Raw genomic sequence first — 21,729 nt, 5'->3', positions numbered from 1 at the left:
AATCGGTAAAACTACGCGCGTGGTGTAGATCAGCAGATGGAGATGCGTTGCTTTCAGGTTAGAACTGTGTAAGATGCTTCTCCATACACTTACATAGTCAGTCCTGAATTCAGAGCCTTACATTTTTCATTTTTTTTATGACAAGGAGAAAAGCCTGATGTTGAGATACACATCTAGTGCTTTCTGCTCATGCTGAGATCACACTCAGTCCTTGTACAAAAGGAAAAACATACCTCCCCTCGCTTATAAATCATGCATGTGAAGATTAGAATCCTAGCATTTTTTTCCTTAAAAGTAACTCAGTTACCAACAGCCTCATACAAAGTGTGTTTGTTGTTTTTTTAGAAGACAAAGCCAAACAAGAACAAAAATTTCATCCCCTTGAATGACCTTGTCCAATAAATAAATCTGACTAAACAAACTACCTCGGTTTTTGTTGCATCATATTTTTGAGTAAGAAATGCCATAAATATTTTAAATCGAAATGTTAAATGTTGACTTTCAAAAGTTTTCGATGTCTAAATGTTTCTAACATTTAAAAAGGATTAATTTCGAGCGGCGACTTTATTTTCAGTCTCATATATAAGGTATTTTTAAAAATAGTAAGTACAGACCAATTACATTCCTATTCTAAGTTTTAGTTCAAAGAAAAACGTAAGGGCTGAATTTCCAGAAATAAGGCCTTCGGCAGACAAAATTAGGCAAAAATAGTAAACAGCGCAAGGCTGCCGATAAGGTTATAAAACAAAGACACTGCTGTCCCTCACAGTGAACAGTATGCAGAGGCTTGATGTGACAATTGCCTCGAGTCTAATGACTCACTCGGAGAAAAGACACGGCTATTTACATTACAAAGAAGCGTCTCCACGTCACCCTCCTCTTATGAGAAAATGAAAATGAATGGGTTTTTCACGGTGTCTCATTGTCTAGAACCTCCATCAGCAGAGTCTGATGAGCAACTTCAGATAACTTATCTAATATAAAGATTCGCTGAATCAGCCTTACGATTACACTCACTACCCACCCATTAAGAGAAAAAGTCCTGGTTATGGAAACAAAACCTTTAATGCCACCAAAGGCTAAGAGAACACAGTCAGTCCCAGCTGGTCATCATTTTGTGGTCAAGCGCTGTCTCGTGTGAGTCGGGCACAACCCGCGGAGCTGGCCTGAGGCCAGTGACTCTTTCCAGGTTACGCTTCCAGTAGGACGGGGGTCAGGCCGTGGACCCGCGTGGGAGGTGGACTCTCACTTTGTGACACCCCCGGCGGGAGTCCTTCCGTGAGAGGCGAGGTTAAACGCTTGTCTCCGAGGCTCCCTTCGCTTCGCCCTGAACATGGCTGCTCTGGAAGGGGTTGGGGACCCGACGGGCTGGGGTGTGGCCCATGGCGTGGTCATGTCGCCTCTATTCTCGCCTGACTACGTCACCACCTCTTGTGCACCTACAGCATGCAAAGCCCTGTGGTGGGTGTCGCGGGCAGCCCAGGTACACGAAACGTGGTTCCTGCCATCACTCAGTGGGGTCGCTGAGGCCAGGCACAGCCTGTGACAACTGCACGCCACCCCGGAAGCACTCTTTACGCAGCACGTCTTCAAGGAGGCCCAGGCCAAGTTCTCCGTGTCCCCGAAGGCCCCTCCGGAATGTCAGCAGACACACTACTCGGCAGGGTTCCGGGATGACACACTTGCAGAAGAACTTGCGGGGGAAGCGTGCTTAACCCCGGTGTCTTTCCCTGGGCCTGTGACAAGTAGGCTCTCAGGTTGGAACCCGTCCGGACAGCGCCCTGGGCCACCCGAATGGGGACAGAACGCTTCCAGCAGCCAGTGTACTAATGACAACCTTGTGTTGCCAATAAATGTTTACAGTGTGATTAGAAACGCCATATTAAATCACATATTTTTAGATTGTGTATTCGAGAAAAATAAACGCATAAGGAACAGAAGCGACTTAGAAAGGGAATCGAGAGGCCTACCTGCCGGCGCGTCGGCCACGTGGGTCGTGCGCGGCCTAGGTGACTGACCGCCCCTGCCCGGAGCAGTCCTCCTGGCCCTTGCCCTCTGACGCCGCAGCACGGTGGCTCCGCGCTTTGCACAGCCGATGACGGTGAAACCGGCAGGCTCTTTCCAGAACCAGCTGGTTAAACACGCCAAGCTGCTCGCTTAAGAGGCCGAATGAACAGGCTGCTGCACCTGGCACCTGAGCCCTCTTCTTCCAGGTGCAGGGGATGCTCGTTTCGCTCTGACGCGCCTGTGGGTGCAGGGAGCGGCGGGACCGCCTGTCCCTGTCCCCTTTGCTTTCTGTACCTGGGCCGAGCCCCGCGCTGCGGAGCTGCCGGAATTCTTGCAGGAGGGACAAGCAGGTGTCACGACCGGCAGGGTTAGCGCCCGGCCTGCGGGACCCGAGGCGGAGCGACGCAAAGCAGCATTCTGCCGTCGAGGTTTCTCCAGGGGAGGGAAAACGATCAGCCTCTGAAGCTTTGTTTTTTATATAAATACGATTTTTAAATGTATTGGGTTTTTCTTAAGATTCGTTGCTGTGAGTATGGTGTTTCTATTCCTTTATCCGAGGAGTATTTATTGAATTGCACGATATGCAAACGCCCTGCTGGGAAAAGTCTCTGCCCTCGGCCTGGAGCAGACACCGTCTTCCCCTCCGCTCTCTCCCCAGGGTCTAGAGCAGTGCCTGGCGTGGGGCAGAAGCCCAGCACACCTTTCGCTGAGTGGTTTATGTACTGAGAGAGGGGACAGCTGCGTTCCCCCCGCCAGGACTTCTTATAACGATGCACGTCAGCATAAAGGCCATCCCCCTGGATGGCCTCTGCGGCCACTCGGCCCTTCTTGGAACTACAATCGGAGAGGCACAGCGGGCTGGACACAGCCTCACAGCAAATTAGTTAACGAACCACCAGACGTCCACTGAACACCTACTACGTGCGATTCCCCCTCTCCAACAATTGGGCCATCTGGGGACATATAAGGTATATACTCCCTGTTGCCACAAAGGAACAAAGTGACCCTGAACCCAGGCACAGCCCAAGACCACTGAACACAATCCCAGGCGGGACTCTCTTTTACGGCTTCGTGCGGCGCTGAGGCCAAGGGGACGGGCAGCACCATGGAGAGCTCAGGGAGGCCAGGGAAGGACAGAGGCCTTGACCGGGGCCGGGAGCCCAGCCGGACCTCGGAGGAAGGGCTCAGGAGCCGTGCGGGCGGTGTGTGCCCGCAGCCGGTTCGCTTCGGCCCCATATGAGTCCACCGGAGACGTCGTGACTGAGCGCAGACCAGGTGGCAGGCGCTGTGCCGGGCACCAGGGCCACCGCGGTTAACGACTCCGATGTGGTCCCTGGCTCACCGGCCAGTGGACACGCGGACGGGTAAATGACAGTCGCCTTGCAGTGGGGGTGCCACGGGAAGGAAACAGCACGGACCCAGCCTGCCGCGGGGGGCAGGAGCACGTCCGAGGAGAAGGGCGTCGAGCTGTCCCCCGAGGCCTACGTAGGAATTAGGGGGCGGGCGCTGCGCCTTCCCTGGACGAGCAAGGGTGACGGCTGCGAGCAGCCACGTTTGTGAGGACGGAAGGGGAAGCCGGGCTGCCAGATGGGGCGGGGAGCGAAAGCAGTGGCCAGATTACGCAGCCTCTCGCCCTTCCCGCGAAGGAGTCTGAACTTTGTCCTACAAACGGTGGCGACCACCGAAGAATTTTAAGAGAATGAAACAAACAGGTCTGCATCTGGGGTGTGTGACCGTCCGCTCTGTGGGGCGGCCCTCAGGAGAAGTGGGGGCTAGGAACAGAAAGCTGCATGAAGCAGCCTCCATGAGGCTGTATCCCTGACACAGTGCAGGACGGAATGAGTAGTGAATGAATGAATGAATGAATGAGTGAATGAGTGAGTGAGCTGATCAGCCGATCGATTGGTCGTTCGGCGCGGGACCGGAAGCGTGAGAGCCGAGGTGGAGGACGAAGTGGTCTGTGCGAGTGTCGGGGTCCGAGCGAGTGCGTCGTGGGACACACACGTGTTCTCACGTCCTCGCACAGCGGATGGCAGGCGACCCTGGAGCGCAGCATGGCGGAGGGAAGCGGCTTCGCTGCTGGAGTCAAAGACCCAGGGCCGAGCCCGGCTCCGCCCGTCTCTAACCCTGAGCTGCACCTCCATTTCTCTGACCCTCGGGTCCTGCGTGCCGTCCGCCCTTTCTGTGTGACGTAAGATGGGACGGGCGCTCACGGTCTGTGTACACGTCCGTTTTCAGCGGGGGTTCGGGAGGTGAGGTGGGATTTGCAGCCCAGCGGTGATGCTAAGCTTCCCTCGCCAAAAGACGCTCATGCCACCTGTGTGACAATGGCGTTGGGGTCCAGTTAAAGGGAATTTAGAAATCAAGCAGCCAGCTGTGCTCAGACTTTGGGCGGGTGACTCTGACTCGTCAGTTGGTGACCCTGGCAGAGAGGTCAAGAGAAGGACGGGAAGAGCCATTTCCCGTGCCGTCCCTAAGGAAGGGAGCGGGAGGCAGAGATAGGCAGGGACACATAACGTGCTTGGAGGTCACGGATGTCAGTGAGGCGGCTTTGAAAACACACAGCCATTTGGGGACACAGCCTAGACTAGACTTCAGCTCCCCTAAGTTCGATGCTCTTTCACATTCCACCTGTCGCATTAACTAGGACAACTCGGGATCTTAGAGAGGATAATGTGTGTGAGAACCGAGCGCAGAGGCCTCGCGATTCTGTGACTGTAGCTGACAGCCCAGAGCTGGTGACCTTGTAGAAAGAGAGGCCGAAATGGGAGCCGTGGCCGGAGGAGGCGAGGGGTCCCGGGACCCGGCTGCTCACAGGGAGAGGAAGCCCTCACGGAGGGTGGGGTGGGGCCGCATGGGGGCGGGGTGCAGGAACGCAGGAAGAATCCCAGCAAACGAGGATCCGGACACATCGACCCAGAAAACCAGGGGAGAGAAGGCAAGTCAGCAGATGAACAGCAGGCCTTCAAGAAGGTTCTGGGAAAAGTGCTAGGGACCCAACGCAACAGATAAGGCTCCATTCATGTCGTGCAGATCCGAGGACAGGCAGAAAGCACCTGTGTGTTTCAGACACTTAAACGCCCCTCCCGACGATGGCGTTTTCCAAACCGCGTCAGCCCCCGCCCCGCCCCGCATGCGCACTCACCCCACCCCTGCCGTGATCCCGGCTGGGCTTTGCTCGTTCCTGCAGAGGAGTTTGACAGCAGGGCAGCTTCTCCGAACCGAGGAGAAATTCCCCAAAACAACAGCGTCCTTACGAAATGTCATTTTCAGCTTGCGGCCCTGTGTCCCGTATTTCTAAACCACCTCGTAGCTACTTCCAAAAGCAACATAAAGGCTCGACCGTCGGAGGAATCACGAGCCACACTATGAAGTAAAACCCGATGGAGTTATTTTTCCCTTTCCTATCGCCTCAGCAGTCGAGTCGAATCTATCCTTTGTAAAGAATCTAGGAAATCAATCGCTCACAACAAAAAGGCCACTTTCCGGTTTCTCCAGGAAATTCCCCTGCCAATAGTATGGAAATCAAGTTGGCTAAATAATCATACTCTCCCGCGATCCCTCGGGTGGGGCTCGCCGTCACAGGCGTCTTCTGCCATCTCCCCGTCTGTCACCGGGCGTACCCAGGCACCGACATCTAACGCAGACATCGGAGTCTCCTCACTGAGGTTAAACAGCCTGGGCCCTCTGAGCTCATACCTTTCCCCTTCCGCATTGTTTAACTGAGCCCTTTCCTACAAATGGTTTTAGGCTCTGATGCAAGACAGGAATTTGAAGCATGCGTTCGAGTATTTAGCGCTGTTCATTTCTGGGGCACACACAAACACCGGCTTCACGCGACAATCCAATCACCTTGCAAACTAAAGAAAATGTGCCAGAGAATGAAAAGCAACATGAGCTTCTTCAGGACCTGGGGGCAAGGCTGCTCCTGAGCAAGACGGAGCCGGCCGCCTAGTCACCCCGCCTTAGAGACGTCACAACGAATAAAGAAAATGCCAGAGAGGAGATGCGGCGTTTCAGATCCAAGACCCACTCTGTGTTTTCATTCAAACACGTCTCTGGCTACGTTGAGCTCGGAAACGGGCCGAAGTTAATCTTAAATGTAACACATCCGATCGCAGCAAATGAAAGACAGTCCTTGCTTTGTCTCGTTTTGTTTTTTAACCGGCGGGCATAAACGTAAACAAGTCCTACCTGGAAATATGGATGGTCTCTTCTTCGGGCGCCTCAGGTGAACGGGCTCCAAGTTTTTAATGTTTCTTTGACATCTTCCTCTAGTGTCATGTCCTAGGAGCAGTTCAGGTGGCAGACTACTCCGTCTTGATGACTTGTAATCATTTTGAGCCGAATGTAGCTTGTTCTTCGTCCTGGAATATAAATTGCTGTCGTCAACTGCCATTGTAGGAGATGCGTTAGAGAATCTTAACGAGAACCTGCAAAGCCAGAGCCAGCGGTGGCCAGGGCCACCTCCGGCCAGGGCCAGCTCCGACCAGGCTCAGACGCCGGCATGCTTTGCCTTGGTCTTACGTGGGAAGCTCAGAGAGTGGAGAGGCGTGGACTTGACCAGGTGTAGAATTACCAAGTGGCTCCTCCTTTAATACTTAACAGCACTGGGGAGGAGAGAAGCAAAACCTCCTTAGGGGAATTTGAGCAGATGCGCTCGGGCACCACTGTGCCCCTGCGGCCCTGCGGACGGGAGGAAAAGCGGGTAGTGGTCGCGGGTGAAATTCCTGTTTCGTTGGCACGATGCCGTAAAGCAAACACAGCTCACTCCTTGGGAACGAATGCAAACTGTCGGTCTCATTTTCCTTCCCTGCTAATGCTTATAGATTTTAAAGTTTTTGAGAAATATTTTCACATGCCCTCATAACTTTTTGTTCCAAACCGCGGACGCACAAGACACATCCGTCTTTATTAAACTCCTTCTCTGGCAGGCAGCCGACTGAAAGTTGGCCGGGAGAGGATGCAGATGGGTGATGAGCAGGGAGGAACCCCGTGGCTGGGAGAAGCAGCCGTGCCGGGGGCCCAGCCCTGCCCGCGGCCCTCCGTCCTGTGCTCTACCTGGCAGGTGGCTGCGCCCAAGTTCAGCTGTCTGGCGGGGAGGTCAGAGGTCTAGCAAACAAGCCGTGGCCATGGCAGTGATGACGGCCTCCGCTCAGCAAATACAAAGCGGAGGTTGTTATCTTCGTGAGCGTCTGCCTGGCCTTCGCCTAAGGGTCAGTTGCCTTGGTGGCCTGAGAAAAACCGGCATTTCCTAGATTCCTGCCTTGACCTGTGACATGTTTTCTTTCTTTCCCTTCCGGATTTTGCCCTGTGCTGTCCCGCATCCCTTCCCCCGCGCTCTATTTATGTGGAATGTTCTCCACTCATTTCTTTAACCCACTGTGCAGAAGTCCTAACTCTAATTTATCCCCTCCAGCTCTGCGCCAGGGCTGTGTCCCCGGGCTGTGTCCCCCTCGTCCCCCCCACCCCCCGCCACACACACACTGTCACACCCTCCTGTTCTGTCTGGCTTCAGTGTGGGTCAGAAGATAAAGATGCGAAGGATCTGCCTCTCCCCCCGAGTGCCTGGGGACCGCGCGCTCAGAGCCTGGGCGAGGACTTAGGGGTCGGGTCAGGAATCACTGTCGGCTTCAGTTCCTAGAGGCCGAGTCGCTGTTATTGTTGGTTAAGTGTAAGAGCTGAGGCTCTCTCCCTGAGTAAGGACACACTGCCACACTGAGGACTTCTACTACTCTCCTTATTCTTCAGCAATGGCTCTTCAAACGACAACAGATTTTTTGAAGAAAAAAGCATTTTTCTAACAAGTCTGTCCAGTTGCCAATATAATTCAACAATTATAATTATCATCCAGCAATTGTATTTACATAATTAGATTATTGAGATTATTGAGTTATTTTACTAATTCTCAGAAACACCCACATCATTTCCCTCGCAGGACTTAGAACTATTTTTGTCAGGTTGAAATGTACCCTAAATTTCAAAACAATGAGTGGTTCATACAAAACTATTTTTAAAAGCCCATGAGACCGCTCGAATCTCCCTTAGCTTAATGACAATACATTTTTTTTCTAGTAAAGAAATAAAAAGTATTATCTAAAGTTTGAGATAATGATTTAATAACAGGGTGGTGGTGGTGGTGGTGGAGGGAACATTTCTATAAGCCAAATCTCAAGAACGGTGTTTAAATTTCAAATCCACAGCAGGGTAGAGTTTTAGGACACAAAATCCTGGATGCTAACTGGGGGAGAGAGAGCAATGACAGACAAAAGCTCGAGCTCTGTAATGACGGTTCCTCCCCTAATTCTCAGCGTCATCATGGGTCTGTCTCTGTGATATGAAACGGGAGTCAGTCTCTGTGATATGAAACGGGAGTCTCCGAAGAAAGACGTTCTCATCACACACAGCATGGAACAGGTGCAGCTGTGTCCTGTGCACAGGTAGTTTGGTCTCTGTCTTTAAGAGCCTGGCTGGAAGCACAGAGTTAGGTACTTATGCATCCAAAATGCATTGTAATAACAGCCATCATTTACTGCAGGCTTCGTCATGGCCAGTTTCTGTGCTAAGTGTTGGACGTGCATTATCTCACGGAGTCTTCTTCATGGCCCTGTTCTGTGGACAAGTGCATCGAGGCAGTGAGTCAAACATCTAGGAACCGGGGGAGAAGGCTGGAACATTAGGGTTTGCCTGACCCCAAAGCTCACATCCAAGCCCGTGCTTCAAATCGCAACACCATTATTAAATGTGTATAAATCTAAAAGAAGTCAAAAAGGTCTTTCTCCATTTTCCTAAAACAGTTCTTGGGTTTAAGCAGGTTCTGTAGGGTCATGGAGTGGTCCGGCTCACCTAACTGGGCCTGCCCCACTCGGCCGAGCTGTCGGGAGGTCGCTGGGTTCGTGGGATGAATTCAGAGTTTTGCTTTAATAAGAAAGTATCCATGTTGAGGCTTTTCCTATTACAATGCACTTAATTAAAGTACTATGTTTTCCTGAAATTTAAATTATAATTAGGTGTTAAAAAAAAAAAAAAAACTAAACTAAACTAAACCCTACCGTACTATGGAAGTACCCTGGAGCCCCTGATCCTCTAAAAATTCGACGACGTAAGAGAGGGCTGGAGAATTCCCAGGGGGCTCACATGAGTCCCTGTCCTGCCCAACTCATTCTCCCGTCGCAGGGGCTCTAAGCAGATAGGAAGCTAATACATGTCCTTAAAGAGAACAGTGCGGGGAACTTGAATTTGCTCTCGCTAACATCTTAAGGCGATGAAAACGAAGAACGGTACTTATTTAAAAGTAGTATTAAATCTGTGAACAGGAAAAAAGTGAACTTCCCTTTCAAAATATTTCAATGGGCAGACAGCATGAATGATAACCACTGAAGATGTAGCTGGGCGTGGACCGAATGAGAATATTCACGGGTCGTCATGGTAAGCCTGGGCCTCCCTCCTAAGCGGAATTCCATCCTCCATGTGTAGAGCGCCAATGCCACGTACATCGCCAGGTCGCACGATTCCCCTGCAGCGTCTCTGCAGGAGGCCACGGGCCACCGTCACTGCCGACATGGCTGTGCTTGGTGCTGGTAACGACACCTGCCGTATTGTCTGGGGTGTCGTTGCGGCTGAGCCCATCTTCTCTCAGTTCCTGAAAATACCATGATTTCAGGACATACCTCGCTGGCTCTCGATAGCAAAGAACAGTAATGACCAGCCTCCCTCTGCAGGGCCCTGCTCTCTCGGCCTCCACGACACTGTTGCTTCTGGTTTCTCCTCCTCTGTCTCGGGCCCCTTCTGCCCGGATTCTTCAGGGCTCCTTGAAAGCCCGTGCTCTGTCCTCCTGCCCTCGCCCCTTCTCTTCGGCGAGCCCACGGACCGAGCACCTGCCGTGTGTGCGGCACCGTGCGAGGCCCCATGTCTCTGCTTGTGAGAAGCATTCATTTGGCAGGTGGCAGATCTGTCACGAACTAGTCATCACATCGAGTGACCTCTCTGTGCACAGGTGACACACACAAGACAGCCACTTGGTCGACCCTTGTCCAGTGGAGAGCGATGGGGAGGGTTTGCAGAGAAGAAGGGGCCAGGTCACAAGGCGCGCGAGGCGGAGCCTCTGCGAAGGTGCTGACGTGTGACGGAACGGCCACCGAGTGTGGCTGTCCCATGCCCAGCAGCATTCGATGCCATCACGCAAAAGTACAGACCTTGCAGAAACAAGATCGTGGGCAATCCTCGAAAACGGGACGGAAGGAAAAACCGTAAATTGGCATTATTCTCTATTTCTTAAACACCACCACGAATTAAACGCATGGAAGACACCTACTGAAAAAAAAAAAAAAACCTGTATTAAAAAACCGGCTACGACGTTTTCAAGCAGTTCGGTAATGTCTAAGAAAAAGGAAAAAGGTATTTTGAAAACTCTGGCTGCAGTAAGTAACCCTTCTCCTGAATCATCCGTTTATTCAGGAAGCTGCGAGCAGGGATTTGCTGAAGCACTCTTACACAAGTTTTTAAAGTCATGCCAACTCTACCTTTCAAAAATAGCTTTAGAACCAGTTCTCACTGGCGTGGAAGTCAACTTCATTTACATTTGCATTCCTCCTGGTTCGATCTTGCAAGTCTCAGCAGAATGCCGGTGTGAGCATTCGGCCTTGCCTCAGATCCAGGTGGGGCTGAAGTCTTTCCTGGCTTGAGGGGACGACTGTGGCAAGAAGGGACAACAAAAGCAAGTCTGCCTCTCTGCTCAGCCGCCGGCACGCCCACGTGGGCTGAGAGGAAGGGCTGGCAGGCCTCCTATGCTCCTGTTTAAGGGATGGAATCCCAATTTGCATTCGAAAAAAAATTGAAGCTTTGGGAAACTTCGCCCAAATACTAGACCGCGTAACCTCAGAAATGTGATTGCCAGAACCAGGATGGCAAGGGCCTGGTGTAGCCGAGGCGGCAGGGACAGTGGTGGCACTCGTCAGCCACACTCACCGACGCCTGCAGCTCTCCTCCGTGGACCGACGACGCGACGTCCAGGCCCCGCCCCCACCTTCTACGCAGGTTTCTAGGTCTGTATATTCAAGTGCACACCAAACATTTTCCGGTGGGAACTCGGCAGGGACAAAACTGTCGTCCCGCCATCAAAACAAACAAACAAACAAAAAGGCCAAGCAAAACTCTGCAGCTCTTGAAACTTCCGATCTCACCACGACATCACCATCTACCCAGCGACTCAGGCTGCAAACCTCGCGGCTCCTCCGCCCGAATGATGTCACGTTCCCCCCTGGCACATCTTTGCTGCCATGTCACCTCCCGCACCTCCGCTGTCACTGCCCGGTGGCAGCGTTTATTTTTTCTTTCCTGAGCTATTGGTTTAGACTCCCCACACATCTGGCCACCTTTTGACACGGCATCCTGACCCTTCGTATTTTAGCAAATCGCCTGATTAGCCCATCTTCCCTTTTAAAATGCTGTTAAGAATTGGGCTGGATACCTCTGAACGTGTGGACCAGTCCAGGGTATCACGAGGCTAGCTCCAACCTTGATACCAGCAGGTGTCTGTCTGTTCATGCGACGCAAGATTACTTTAGCTTTTATTCCTGGACCTAAAAATCTGAGTTTGTAAATTTTGTATTTGAACAAACAAATAAATCATTGTTCGCTAGGACTAAGCTATTTAATGTCCTGGTGTCTTGATTTTCTAATCTAAAAAATAAAGGAAATAATTTTTGCTTCTTTCGTCCATGTATTGTATGAATTAACTGAATGATGGTTGATATCCTCAGATGAAAGATGTTATATACAAAATAGATAATAAATAACAAGTCGAGAAATTACATGTATTCATATAGATGCTAGGAAGTGTTATATTCTAACAAATGAAATGGTACCTTTATCATTATAATACGACTTTTATATAAAATCTATCTGATTAGATGGTGGTATTCTTGACAGCAACTGTCAACAAAGACTCAGAGGCTACTTCCTCAACCTAATGAAGGACATCTATGAAAAACATACAGATAACATCATACTTAATGATGAAAAACTGAACGCTTTCTAAGATCAGGAACAAGGCAAAGACGTCTGTTCTCATCACTTGTGTTTAACCTTGTACTGGAGGGTCTAGCCAGTGAAATTGGGCAAGGAAAAAAAAAGGCATCCAAGTTGTAAAGGAAGATATAAAACTATATTATCAGATTGCATGATCCTCTGGGTAGAAAGTATGACAGAATCTACCAAAAGTTACTATTGTAAGTTCAGCAAGATTGCATGATACAAGATAAGTACATTAAAATCTATTGTATTTCTATATCAGCAAAAATAAACTGGAAAAGTAAACTTAAAAAACAACACCATACTATGGCCATGCCGCCCTGAACATGCCCAACACCGTCTGATCTTGGAAGCTAAGCAGGGTCGGGCCTGGTCAGTACTTGGATGGGAGACCACCTAGGAAGACCAGGTGCTATAGGTGTAAGAAAAAAGAACAAACAAACAAAAAAAACACCAGAAAAATATTAACTATTTATGGATAAATATGACGAAAGATGTGACAAACATATATATGAAAACTACATTACAAAGAGAAATTACAAAAATCCTGTGTAAGTGGACAGATCTACCAAGTTCATGGGTCAGAAGACTCAATATCTCCAAGACATCATCAATCATTTCCAAATTAACCTATAGATTCAAGGCAATCTCAATCAAAATCCTAGCAGGACTTTTTGTAGAAAGTGACAAACTGATACTAAAATTCACAGAGGAATGTAAAGGATCAAGACTAGACAAAGCAGCTGTGGGAAAAAAAAAAGTTGGATTGATACCACCAATTTCGAAACCTGGCATAACACTACAATAACCATGATTGTGAGGAACTGATCACAGAGTCCAGGAATGGGTGCGCATATAAACACACAGTGATTTTTGACAGAGATGCCCAGGCAATTCAGTGGAGAAAGGATGGTCTTTTCAACAAACACTGAGAGGAGGGTTAGAAATGCGAAAACAAATAAACTTTGATCTATACCTCACACTACATGCAGAAAGCAAACTAAAAATGGACTACAAGCCTAAAGGTAAACTCTCAAACCATACATTTTCTAAAAGAAAATGAAGAAGGAAACATCCGATTCATAAAAAAAAAATTAATAAGGTGAACTTTATCAAAATGAAAATCTAAAGTCTTCCTTTTTTTTTTTTTTTTTTAAATCTTCCACTCTTTGAAAGACACTGCGAGGGGAATGGAAAGACAAGTTACAGTCTGGGAGAAAATGTTTGGAAGACATATACTTGGTAAAGAAAGAAGGCAGATCAAGACGTTTGCACACTGTATGATTCCATTTCTATACACTTCTGGAAAATGTAAACTAATCTACAGTGACAGAGAGCGGATCGGCGTTTGCCTGGCGCTCGTTCGGGGTGGAAGGCCGGGGGGGGGGGGCATCCCCAAGGCGCACGATGAGAATGGGGGATTCATAGGTGTACACACACGTGTGGACTAATCGAATTAGATACTTTAAACATGAGCAGTTGATTACCTGTGAACCAAAACTCGAAATTTTTTTTTTTTTAAAAGACAATGTTATACCTTCCCCAGTACATTTGTTTGATCAGACTCAGAGATGTTCTGGACTTCAGCTAATAAAATTCTGGAGTCCGCCTTCTGCATCAAAGGCGAGAAACGCAGCTGTACCCAAGAGTTCCATGAGTCTCTTTCACTTCAGACAAGAATTTTCTCGCCCTGATTTACGTCTTTAGTTTTTAACTTACATATCACGTCAGCATTTTTCAGTAATGCATTTCTTGTTAAAGTGAGTCAACGGGGAAGGTGGGTGACAACTATTACACAGTGAGTGAGTGAGCGAAAAGCCGCAATGAAATAAAATGGCATTTCTTAAGAGCAAGTTTCCTCACAAGCTACTGTGACAACTTGTGAAATCTTTTAGGCCGAAGAACATTTGGATCAGGACATAGGCTATCTTAGCTGGCTCGGGGGCAGGCTCGTCTGACATGGAAGGGACAAAGGGAGCTGGTCTGTGGATCCTTCCCGCGGTTTCCGATGCTGTTTGCAGACTCTCCTGCTGGAATTTTCCAGATAGAAATGGCGGCATGAAAACCTTGATAGCGTTGAAGCTGGAGCTAGCCTCGAACAGGATGTTGAGGTGACGCCGCACGTGGACTGAGGAGTAACCTGGCTGCCGTCTTTCGAAAAACTTTGTAACTCTTGGCTATTTAAGTGCCCACTTAGCTTTGTATAGACAGCATTTTTTATGTCCTGCTGCATGTATAGAAGACTTAGAGTAAAATTTCTCAGAAACTGATATTAAGCAAGTAAAATTCTGTAAGAATGCAGATTTAAATATTGCGATTAGAAAGCCTGACCCATTGGATGGAGAACTCTCTACCCCCAAATAATGTCTTCTCAAACTCATTTAGAACATCAGAAAAATGGACCAGAAAAATGGACCAGGCCATGAAAACAAATCTCCAAATACCACTTAGTTTCATGTCATCGTACTCTGAGACATTGTCCTAAAAACCTCCCAGAAATTAATATATAAATCAGCAAAAAAAAAAAACCCCGTCTCTCCATGCAACGCTGATAGAGCAAGTCACTGCGCACTCCCCCGTCGTGGCCCATGCTGTGCATGGCACGCAGCGTTTCGTTTACTCGCAGAATGTGGTGCGACCATTATTTCCATTTTATAGAGAAGAAAACACAGAGAGGGATCAAGAAACTGCATGAGTAACAAATCACGACCAAGCCTATTCTCCCGCTAACTGCGAAATCTATGAAATGCACACCTCCCTCCATCCTTTGTCCCGCAGCTGCCTCCAGGCTCTGCCTTTGTTCCTGTCTCCCCTTCACGGGTCCCTTATCCTCATCCGCAGCCTTCTTCTGTGTCCCACCCTCATCTCCGGGCCATTTTCTAAGACAGGAAGAAGCAACTGGAGCCAGTGCGGGATTTCTGAGGGTGTCCTGCAAGATACCCCCACCGTCGGGTGTGGACAGGAGCCAGCATTTTCCTTCCTCCGCCCAGGCATTAAATTCCGACTCAGGACCCCAGACGCCGGTGTTTCACCTAAGATTTTACAATGCGCCATGTTGTTTTGCTCACTGTTGAGTCCTAGCCGGCTTCAAGGAAACAATCAAAACTTGGGACCATCTTTGTCAGGAAGGTGAGTCTTGATTCTCCACCTCAATCCTCCCAGCCCTGCCCCCCACCATCTCAGAAACCTCTACCTATCAATCGATCTATCTAACCATTCTTGCATTTGTTTTTATCATGTTCTGGATAAAAAGGTGATTTATTTTATATCGTACTCTAGAAACTAAGAAAAATCCAAGTATCAGAAATGAAACTTCATTTAAGTCAAACTGACATCTTTCTTCCCCCCACAAAATATAACTATAAATTTACATTATTAATTTATGGTGAATGGCTAAGACATAGAATGTTAAGACAACTCTTGAAAGCAGATTTATTTTTGGTTCGTTGCACCCGATTCCTACTTCTTATAGGTTTTATCAGTATTATAAGTAATTATGCCCTAAAGGATGACATTTTCATAGTAACTAAATAGCAAAAGAATTCCCTACATCAGATTCTGTATAGCTGTGATTTTTTTTAACTCTCTTTTGGTGACAAAGAAAATACGTATTTATTGCGGAATATTTCCTGAGCACTTACTGTAAATAAAAGGGGGCCGAAAAGTTTTTAGAAGCTCACCAATCGAGACGGCCGTTGTCAACATTTTGGCACATTTGGTTCCAGTATCCAGGCTTTGTTCTGCCACCCACCACCCACCCAGACTCAACCTCAGAGCTAGGCTCAGGCAGTGACTCCACGCAGGGGACCGTGCTACGTGCTAGCGGGACCGGACGGTATTTCTGGAGCCTCCTAAGGGAGCTGAGCGAGGCCATCGTGGTGTAAGAGATGAACACTGCGATGATCCGGGCAAACCTGTCTCTGCTGAGGGCAGAGGCTTCCCAAGTCCCAGGGGGTCGTGCCTGTGGGGGACTGAGGCCCCATCTCAAATCCGGTGATTGGCCTCATCTTCTGATTTTTCAAAGAAGCTTGAAAACCTTGCTCTTTATGTGGAAATGTCCTGATTTGTAAATGTTGGCTTCAAGTTTTTAAAACACTGTAGGACAGAGGAGCCAAGTCAGGCAGCAATTGGGGCCTCAGCTTTAACCCCTTCCCTGGGCTACTAGTCAGGTTTTCACATGACTTGTCCAGTCAGAGCCTCGAGCCAGCATGTCCCAGGTAGAGTGGGGCACCTGGCTACAGCCTGTGAGGGAACTCTGCAAACAATGTCCCCTCACCTCCTTTAAGAGTCACCATGCAAGGGACGCGCTGAATGAAGGCTCTTCAATCTCGTGGCAAAGAACCAGTTGTGCATAATTTTGTTTGACCAGCATTTTCCAAACTTAGTTGAATACGGAGCTTTCTTTCCCTGGCTTCTACGTAATAGCTATTAGTACCCTCCCTCCCTGACGTTCTGCAAATCAGGGAAATGCTGCCTTAATACACAGCCATTTGTCAAATGGCTACCTTGGGCACTGTGGCAGGGGAGAAACCAGAACAAGTTGGTGACGTGCCTTCCAGTCTGGCCCCTTGCTCTCCGGGTACCTGTCCCCTACAAGCAGGATGGGCTTCGATGTCATCTGATTGATGCAAAATCAGCCACTTTCACCTGTGCTGAAGAAAATGGACCGGAGAAAAGTAATTTCAAATAACTTATGTCTGGCTCAGGAGTTGATTGCAAGCCAAACAAGTTGTCTTTACAATTATAATGTATATAGGGAACTAAAGAAATAAATTTTTACTCTCCCAGCATATACCAGCTGTTGGAAGGGGGCAAATGAAGTCAAAATAGAACTTGTATTTTTCTACGGATTGTCCTCAAAGTAGATGGAAAATAACTGGAAGTCACCAGGGTTCTCACGCCATGAGGAATTACTCTGTTCTACACACACCTGTATTTTCCCCATTGCTAAACAAGTTTTCCCACAAAGGATTAGCACCACGCCACCTTCACGAAACGCTATCCTATCAGAGGGGTCAGTTTTTTTCCATCTATAATTTCTTGTGGTTTCATTTTGGTCATGATAGAGATATAGATGTTTAACTAGTGGTTTAATAGAAACGACTCCATGGTTTCCCATTCCTCCCCACTAATTTTTCCGAAATTCATGAAAGATGAACCAACGACCTGGTCTGGAGTTTTTCTGTGCCTTTATTTTTGTCAGGCTTTTTCTTTTATTTACTACCGATCTGAAAGGCCAGGGAAATTTCACTGTGGTTTTTCTCCACCTTCTTTTCTACATGAGAGAATTCTTACAGAGCTTACAGAAATGAAACGGTCGAGAATTTCGGAAAATTTTAGAGTTTTGGAAAAACGAGCATGGAATGAATTCTCAATCTAATTCAGCCTTGAAAATAATGATAGAATATTTACCAACTGTTCCTAATGTTTACTCTTCTGCCATTCCAAGAGAGGAACCGTAAGAAATAAAATTCTTTAAATCACTTACTATAAACATCCCCTGTATTATTTGTCATTGTGGAGAGTATTATGTATCATACTCTACAGATATATTATATGAACCTTCTTTTCCCTAAAAGACATCTGCAATTTACTTCCTATTTGAAACGTCGAAATAACGTTAGTGAATGCCCAGATCTGAAAACCAGCTTCGCAGAGCTGCATACTCCCCGGAGGGGGGGTAGGGGGGGAAGGGCTGGGTGAACACGTCAAGCACACACAGCTCGGGCGAGCGGGGTGAGGCTGTATTAACACACTGATCTTATTCGAAACCGGGTGTACGGGGCCCTCAGGTGACTTCTCATGAATATTCTTCCCCCAAACCAAACAAGGTAGCTGCCTGAATCTTCTCATACCCTGGAGCTGTCAAACGCTCTCCCTTGATGTGAATTCAAAGCTGTAATTTTCCACGCTCACTGCTCTTTTTCGGAGGAGGTGTGTGGTTTATGTTGTTTCATCTACATTTCTAGCGAACGTCTCTCCTGACGCGATGCTTCGCAGAACATTTATTTTGCTAATCCACAGCAAGGGAGGGAATGGTACGCACACACGAGTTCTTACGCGTGTGTACAGCTGCGTCTTTATCTATATGTCTAAGCAGCCCGAGATCCTCAGACAGGTGCTATCGATTGCGGGGTAACATTTACTTGACCCCTGTGTTCTCGTTCTCGGATACTGGCTGTGCGCTCTGCAGACGCGTCTGGTTCTCAAATCAATGCTGTCATCTCAGATACGGGCTCCTACATCCAACCGCCCCATGGGGGTTCTGTCTGAACACGATCGCCCCGAACTCCACATGTCCGGAACCGAGATCATTATGACCTCGAATCGCCACCCCGCCTCCATTTCCTCGACCACCTGAGTTTCTAACTTGGGAATCATTCCGAATTGTCTCCTGTCGCACCACCGCGCACGCCGCTCACCGCAGGCTGCTGAGTCTCGCCCCTGGGACTCGTGGCTCCCCCTCTTCCCGCCTGCCTTGCTCCCACGCGGGCCGGGTTGACTCTGGCGCTCTGGCCCTTGATGTCGGTGCCCGATGGCTCTGTCTAAAAGGCAAAGGGCCAGGTCATTCTCCTGCGTAAGTTGGTTCGGGGGCTCCCGGCAGCCTGCGGGTGAGAAGGCGGCATTGGCTCCGTCCTATTTCCTCGGCAAGGCCCTGCGTTCCCCGTGACCTGGCGCCGGTGCCGTCCCTCGCTGCCGGCACGCGAGTCGCGCACACGGTGCCTGAACACACGCCACCGCGCCAGCCTGTGAGTGCCCGAGCTGCCGCCGCCCCATCCCCTGGGAGTCCCTGTGTCACCGTCTCCTCAGCCCTGAGACCCCTTCACCCTCCCTTTTGGCTGTCAACAGCTGAGTTAGGGGGCCCCCCGTGCTCCCGCCTCCCTCTGCACAACCGCCCACCGCTGAGTTCCCGCACCCTTCCATTGTCATCTGCTCCTGTCTCGGGCTCTCTGGCTGGGATGCAGCTCATTCCCTACTCATCTCTGTATCCCCAGTGCCCAGCTCTGTGCCCGGCACAGAGTAACAGCTCAGTATATGTCTGCCAGGCTGCGGAACTGGGGCCTCGTGCTCCTGGCTTACTGGGGTCACCTGTGCCTTGCCCTGGACGCATGTCCCAAGGAAGGCCAGGGTCCCAGGGCTGAGAGCAGGAGCCATGGTGGGTACCAGGAGAATCACGTCTTCTAAATCACGTCCGGGCAACCCTAAGAGCATCTTGGGGCTGTGGGAGTTGTATTTTCATATATTCACCCAAACATAGATGCCTAACTGGTTGGCGTAAGCAGAAGAAAGGAAGTTAGAAAAAGAAAAACAATAAGAAAAGTTCAAGAATAACTGAAATATTTGAGTCAAAGTCTGACACGGAAAGACAAGGCCTGAACACTTGACTCTAATCTTAAAAGGTTGATTTTCTTGATTCACAAACGGCTCAAACAAGGGTCTCAACAACTGCTTTGGGTAAGTTTCAAAATGAGTGCATGCAAAAAATAATCACGAGAAAGTCCTTTTTTTAAAAAAAAAAAAAAAGAGGAAGAAAGCAAGAGAATTCTAGCGAGATTGCATGTAACTGATATGTCTCGATTCTGGTTGATGGACCACAGGTCCGGGCAACAAACACAGCCCCAAGGGACGAGGCAAGAGAAAAGGAAGGATGAGGCCTTGGACGCAGAAAGAAGTAGGGGCAGGCAGGTTGGGCCGTGGGACCCGCCACTTTACTGTCTGCCCCTGTGGATTCTGTCTCCCTGCGAACCTTCTGGAAGCACTCGCCTCTGAACACACAATGGGACTCGTGGAGGCACTGACGGGGTATCCACCGAGGGCAGACAGAATGACGGTTCCATTCCATTCAACGTGACACACATTTCTTGAGCTCTTCCACATATAGAAAACAGAAGTTCAGGGGCGGCAGATGGGAATAAAAGTATGGGGCAGAGTTTTTAGAATTTACCATTTAATGAACCATGGAGAATAACGCTCCCTGAACGGATTGTCTGGCTACCACACCGAACAGCCAGGGTATACATGGAATAACAAAAGGGAGTTGAAATTTCCAGCATATGTATTTAACAAATCATTGAAATAGAAAAAACGAATGCAAGCAAAAAATTAGTAAACATGATTTGTGCCAACAAATGATTCAGCGCCTTTGCTGATTTTCATGCACGCGGCAGACCATGAAAGGTCGAAAGGGTTATCTATCTACATGCCACTCTGCAGACAGGGTAAAACGCAATCTTTTAGAGGCCAAGTTGAGAACATTCACTTCAAATGACATACCACTTCTGACTCGTGTAGCTTCTAAAAACTACAGAAATTCCAACATAGTTGTAAAATGTGCATCACTTTTTCAGAAGGAAGAGAGCAGGGAGGGGTGAGCACCTAGATTTGGTTAAAAAATTTGCTAGTGTAAATGGCTTTAGCTTCATTTTTGACTTATTCGTAACCAGTCGATTTATGGCTGGAGGGATGAACTTCTGAACATCAGCGGAACTTTCAAATGAGATATAAAACATCTGATGCTCTTGACGCTTGATAATAAACACATTTCTCACAGAACTGGGAGGGAGCCTGGTGGCGGAAATGGCACAGGGACTGGAGTCCCAGGATGCTGGGGTCCTTCCGAGGATAAATAAGATCCCCTGTGGGAAGGGCAGTTCGCAGCGCCTGAGACAGAGTATTTGTTAAGGAAAAGCAGTTTCTTGTTGCTCTCCCTTCAAATTCTACACCAGATTGCACGGAATAAGTCTGGAACAGGAACTCACCAAGCAGGGTGGACCGCGGGATGGCTCGTCTTTAAAGGTTTTATAGCACTGTGATCTGACCTCTCAAAAGATGCTTACAGAATGCTTTGACAAAAATAAAAATCAATACAGATGATAAGCCACACAGCTTATGATCCCTGGGAAACAGATGACAAGGCAGCATGTGGGGTAAACAAGGCGCCCTTCGATACCTGGAGGAACTATTGTCATACGAAGCCACTTTGGTCCGGCAGGCAGGTGAGAGAATATGAAACTTGAGGTCAGAAGATCTGGGTCTGATTTTAGATCCTGACATTGATTAGCTGTGTGATCCTGGGTAAAGTTAATTAACCTCTCTGAGCTGCTAGGTCTTCATCTTTGAAGCAAGAATGACGGCATCCACCAAAGGAAGTGGCTACCGGAAAGTAAAACAAGACATTTTTTTTGAGAGGCCCTGGGTATAGTGCTTGGCACAGAGGTGGTCCATAATAAACATCTCTTGACTCAAAATCTTTGTGAGCTGCACTGCATTTTATAGGTAACTCTAGGTGACAAAAGTAAAACTCCCCTGACCTTCACGCGGTGCAAGAAATAGAAATAAAAACATGTACTGAGTACTATCTTGTATAAAATGTAGAAAACCCAGACAAAACTGACGTAACGGAGTGAAACGCTGGGTCTCTCCGACTCCATCTTGTTCCTCACTGTGTGGTCCTCACCGCCTTCAGGCTAATAATAGCATCTGCTTAGTCTTGCATACAGATGTGCTAATTATAAGAATTCTGCTCTCGGCTTGAGCTTTATTAAAAGAGTCTCCTATCAGAAAGTGCCTCTCCTGAGGACATAAGGGAAGTAAGTAATGTTTGTCAAAGGTTTGTGGGGACCTCATGACCAGACTCGCATCAACTAGGGCCAACAGCCTGCGCACAGAAGTCCTCAGACCCTGCCGGCG

At 48.5% G+C, this 21,729-nt stretch overlaps 1 protein-coding gene and 1 pseudogene across 4 annotated transcripts in view; one reads left to right on the top strand and one right to left on the bottom strand.

Moving 5' to 3' along the window:
* The window catches only part of FRY (FRY microtubule binding protein), a 344,350-nt gene that overhangs the window by 253,165 nt on the left and 69,456 nt on the right, over nucleotides 1-21,729 (bottom strand). Inside the window, exons 1-2 of one of the 4 annotated variants that reach the window (XM_036228427.1) lie at nucleotides 18,517-18,560; nucleotides 6,202-6,374 (exon numbers count right to left, since the gene is read on the bottom strand). Coding sequence is in view for 2 of the 4 variants with exons in the window: in XM_036228422.1 (XP_036084315.1) it covers nucleotides 6,202-6,374; nucleotides 10,530-10,582 (226 nt within the window). In the remaining 2 variants the exon portion in view is untranslated. Of the gene's footprint in view, nucleotides 1-6,201; nucleotides 6,407-10,529; nucleotides 12,315-18,516; nucleotides 18,561-21,729 lie in introns of those variants that run through there. The other 3 variants (XM_036228422.1, XM_036228428.1, XM_036228423.1) reach the window with 3 other exon arrangements.
* LOC118609547 lies at nucleotides 12,342-12,460 on the top strand (annotated as a pseudogene).

Source organism: Rousettus aegyptiacus, unplaced genomic scaffold, assembly GCF_014176215.1.
Source record: "Rousettus aegyptiacus isolate mRouAeg1 unplaced genomic scaffold, mRouAeg1.p scaffold_m13_p_11, whole genome shotgun sequence".
In the NCBI taxonomy this organism is placed as follows: domain Eukaryota; kingdom Metazoa; phylum Chordata; class Mammalia; order Chiroptera; family Pteropodidae; genus Rousettus; species Rousettus aegyptiacus.
This window is presented reverse-complemented; position numbering and strand designations above follow the sequence as displayed.